The sequence below is a fragment of the Solanum verrucosum genome, unplaced genomic scaffold (assembly GCF_900185275.1).
Source record: "Solanum verrucosum unplaced genomic scaffold, falcon-dt-bn FXZP01000305.1, whole genome shotgun sequence".
NCBI classification, from domain to species: domain Eukaryota; kingdom Viridiplantae; phylum Streptophyta; class Magnoliopsida; order Solanales; family Solanaceae; genus Solanum; species Solanum verrucosum.
This window is the reverse complement of record NW_026019908.1, coordinates 278,935-282,983: the sequence shown is the minus strand read 5'-3', so window position 1 is coordinate 282,983 and position 4,049 is coordinate 278,935. Positions and strand designations below refer to the sequence as shown.

General features: G+C 31.6%; 1 protein-coding gene across 1 annotated transcript; it reads right to left on the bottom strand.

Annotated features, from left to right (window-relative positions):
* Positions 1–561: 561 nt before the first annotated feature.
* On the bottom strand, positions 562–1,567 carry LOC125821452 (probable carboxylesterase 120). The gene has a single exon (XM_049500869.1). It carries the CDS (start codon positions 1,558–1,560, stop codon positions 562–564), a length of 999 nt encoding a protein of 332 aa, XP_049356826.1. The 5' UTR covers positions 1,561–1,567.
* Positions 1,568–4,049: the final 2,482 nt, after the last annotated feature.

The window sequence follows — 4,049 nt, the reverse complement described above, 5'->3', positions numbered from 1 at the left end:
ATTAATAAAATTTAACAGATCGTGTGTTGCATAAGATTCGGGAATTTTTACATTGCAGTGCAAACAATGACGAAATTAGAAATTTTGACGAATAGTGTCCTACTAGCCACTGTGAGCTATATATGGCTACACCATTGAGTGCAAATTTGAGTTGTATTTCCTAAAGCATGTTGTATGCTAAATTGCACATAATTATTTTGTCTATGTAAATAGTGTTGCAAACTAAAACTCAAGCACTACTATACTTTTGAAATCATGTTCATGCACCTTCGTATGTGTCCATTCACTTAACTAACTTTATTTAGGTATGAAATTAATTAGTTCGAATAAAATAGATACATACGAAATCGTACACTTTTGCAACAAAACCAGCCAAACATCGTAACTTTGTCGTATTATTCAAGGATAGTAGTGAAGTTTCTTTATTTTTGGGTAAACAAGATATTATATTTATAATTAATATGCATCATTGCATAATCACGGCAGATCTACTTATCCGCTATCACATTTTTGGGGGAGGGGCAATACTAATACTATTACAATTATACAAAGCAATTCCCCTTAAAAGTGACGTATAAGTTCCTTTACAAGTAAGGAAAATTCTTTAGCTTTCAAAGGATCAATAATCTCCAATCCGTGATAAAATCCTTGAGTGAAACTACCCTCTACTTGAACGCCCAATTCTTTCAACACCATTACTAGGTCAACTTGGCGGTCAATTAAAGGATCACCATCACAACCAGTCACCAACATTTTCCATCCTAATAATTTTACTTGATCCAATAGGTTCGGGTTTGATTCAATCCCCACCATTGGATTTGAATACTCATGATCGCGATCAGCACCTTTAGGCAATCCTAGGTCCCACATGATATCACTTATAATTGGGGGTAACACCTTGTCATTAGACAATCTTACTTCTGATTGTGTCCTCTCATTCCCACCAAAGAAAGGTTGATTCAATATCAACCCCTTGATTTCCAAAGGATTGAGGTTGTCCCAACTCTCCGCGGCGCATAGGCCCACGTGGTACACCACGTTGCCTCCGGCACTCGTGCCCATTAGGAAGCATTTGGAGAAATCAGCGTGGTTGGATAATAGCTCGTCGGGTTTGTTCTTGATCCAATGCAAAGCTTCCATGCAATCGTCGTATGCTGCTGGAAGTCTATGCTCGGGGGCTTGACGATACTCAATTGATACAACAACTGCTGGAATTTCACTAGCAATTGACGCGTATAATCCTTGAAAGCTAGGCGAATCTACAGTTGCTACTATGAATCCTCCTCCGTGAAAATAGATCACGAGAGGAAGTTTAGGAGTACTGGTGGTGGAATAGAGAAGTTCAAAAGGGAGTATAATACGTGCCCATGTGTTCTTTGAGGAGTTAATAGTAATATCTTTGGTCACGACTAGATGGGAAAGATCATTAGATGTGTTTATCGGAACAAGAGGTTTTTGTAGACGTGTGATGGAACCATCAGAATTATGAACCATGCCCAAATAGCCATAGGGATCAACATTAGGATCAATTGACATAGTTTCAAGATTTTGATCAGACATGCTTGTAATACAGTGTTTAGAGATAGAAGATTGTGAATGTATGAACAATTCTTTAAAATAAAGAGTAGTGTGTATACATGGTTGGCAAGTCAACTCTTTGGTATTCGTTAAGATGAGTCAACTCTTTGATATATAAATATATCATCAATTTCAAAGATGACAGCTTGACCAATTTAATTAAATATTTCCTCAAAAAATGAATTGTTTAGACTTTTTTTATAGATTAAAATATGGTGTATTTTTCAAAATTTAAGAATACTGCAGAGACTTTTTATCCATATTTACTCTCTATGTTAATACGGTCCTTAATTACTTCACATTTTCTAGAAAAAATAATTTAGAAATAATAAAAAAGGTAATAATGGAAAAAGTCAGGGCTGTTTTGACCATAAGGCTACTAAAACAATTGTTTGGGTATATATATATAAATTTGAAGAAAAACATTTGGATAGAAAATATAATAATAAGTGTTTACTTTATTTAATGTGGATGTCGTTATAATAATTGTGAAATTGAAGAATGTTTAGTTAATTGTAGCATCATTTCTTACATGACTACCTATTTTGTTGACTTATATCTCGACTATTATCATGAACCAGCATTATTATTCTTACATTTATTTTTTTAATTTCTCGTTCTATTTTTATTCTCTCATTATTGAATATTCTAAAGTCTACCAAATAGTTAAACCTTTTGCATTATGCAAATTCTATTATTGTGTGTTTACATTCAATGGATCATAGAGAGTACTATAAAGTATCCATACTGGTGCAATCAAATTGAGATGACAGCTATTATTTAGAAGCAGTCAAAATAGAATTGTGGAGCATGAAAATGAATAGTAGCTGAGCTGCCATGTTTGAAACTTGCAAAATTCATGACATAATCGAATGCATCAGCATCTTCATCCATGAATGAAAACATTCTCATGACAATGTTGCCCCTCCCTTCTCCAATTTACTTGAAAGAAAAACTAAACCAATTATGTACTATAATGATAGAGTTTGAAATTTCATGAAAGGTGTTTAATATTTATTACTCCCTCTGTCCCATTTTATGTGGCACCATTTCCTTTTTGGTCAGTCCAAAAAAGAATGTCACATTTTCTTATATGGTAAGTTTATAAAGGTACAATTCCTCTTTTATTCTTGTTGGTCCCACTTAATCTTAAAATAATACTCCAATACATTTATGAGGAGAGAGAAAAAAAAATCTATTTTTTAAAGGGCAATTTGGTAAACATTTCAAAGTCTTCATTTATTTCTTAAACTCCGTGCCCAGTCAAATGTTGCCACATAAAATGGGACGGAGGGAGTAATATTTTTTTTTATTTTTAAAATGAGTGCATCAAAAAAATTTAAAATCAAACCATATAATATTTGACTTTTTTCTTGATTAATGGATTCTCTAGAAATTTTGAAATCAAAACTACTAATGAGTATTATTAATTTTTAAATCAGAATAAATAATATTTAGTTGTAATGAATATATTTAATTTAATATAAAATGAATAGACAGAGCAACAAAAGAAAAGAGAAAAGAGTTAAGTCTAGATAGAAATTATTTAGGCTTTAAGCTTTCATCAGCCTTTGACGACGACACATCAACAATAGTATTATAGTAGTGAGACACAAAGACAAACAAGATTTTTTTTTTTGATTTCTTTGGGGAGAATTTCCACTTTTGATTTTAAAAGAGTTGTAGAATTGCATTTAAGTTCTATTTAATAAACTTAATGAAAATTAAAAGTAGGTTGAGAAATTATTGACGGTTGATATTTTATTCATTGGAATAATTTTGAAGATATCTCTTCAGGTTTTACTTACAATAATTTACTACACATATTCTCTTGAATTACTCTAGCTAGCAAATTATTATCTCTCATTATGACCAATTGACCATGTCAAAGCTTCTTTATCTCTAAGTCCTCTTTTAAATTCATAATATTTAACTCTCGTATGTATAGGAGTACAGTGGCGTTGTTGAATAACAACCTAAATACATATTCTTTCTTAAGTGATACATAATAAATAGACAATTATCCATTCAATCAACTGGAATAAACACATAGTTGAACAAACAAAAAAATCGAACGGCTTAATAAATAAAAACGTAACACAAATTTATCCAATAAAAGATTCCATCAGAACTCTAGATAGAAAATTATCTTCTCATAAAGTATGTGAAAACACAATACAAAAATTCATAACTAACAATGAAAAATAGGAAGAGAAAAAGAAAAACTCGTTGTAGAATCTTTCACTTTATTTCACGACGGTTCCTCGCTCTTTTCTTTGGTTGAATTCCTTCTTAGGTTTAAAAAATTGTCTTTTAAAACTCGTTTATGAACTATTTATAGGTATAAAAAAGTATCAAATTAAATAACTGAATCTAAAATAAGTTGGTATAAAAAAATCAAAAACGATTTAACCTGGCACGACGTAGCCCTCTCAGTCACATCACGCATGACAATAATTTCAGTTGATTCA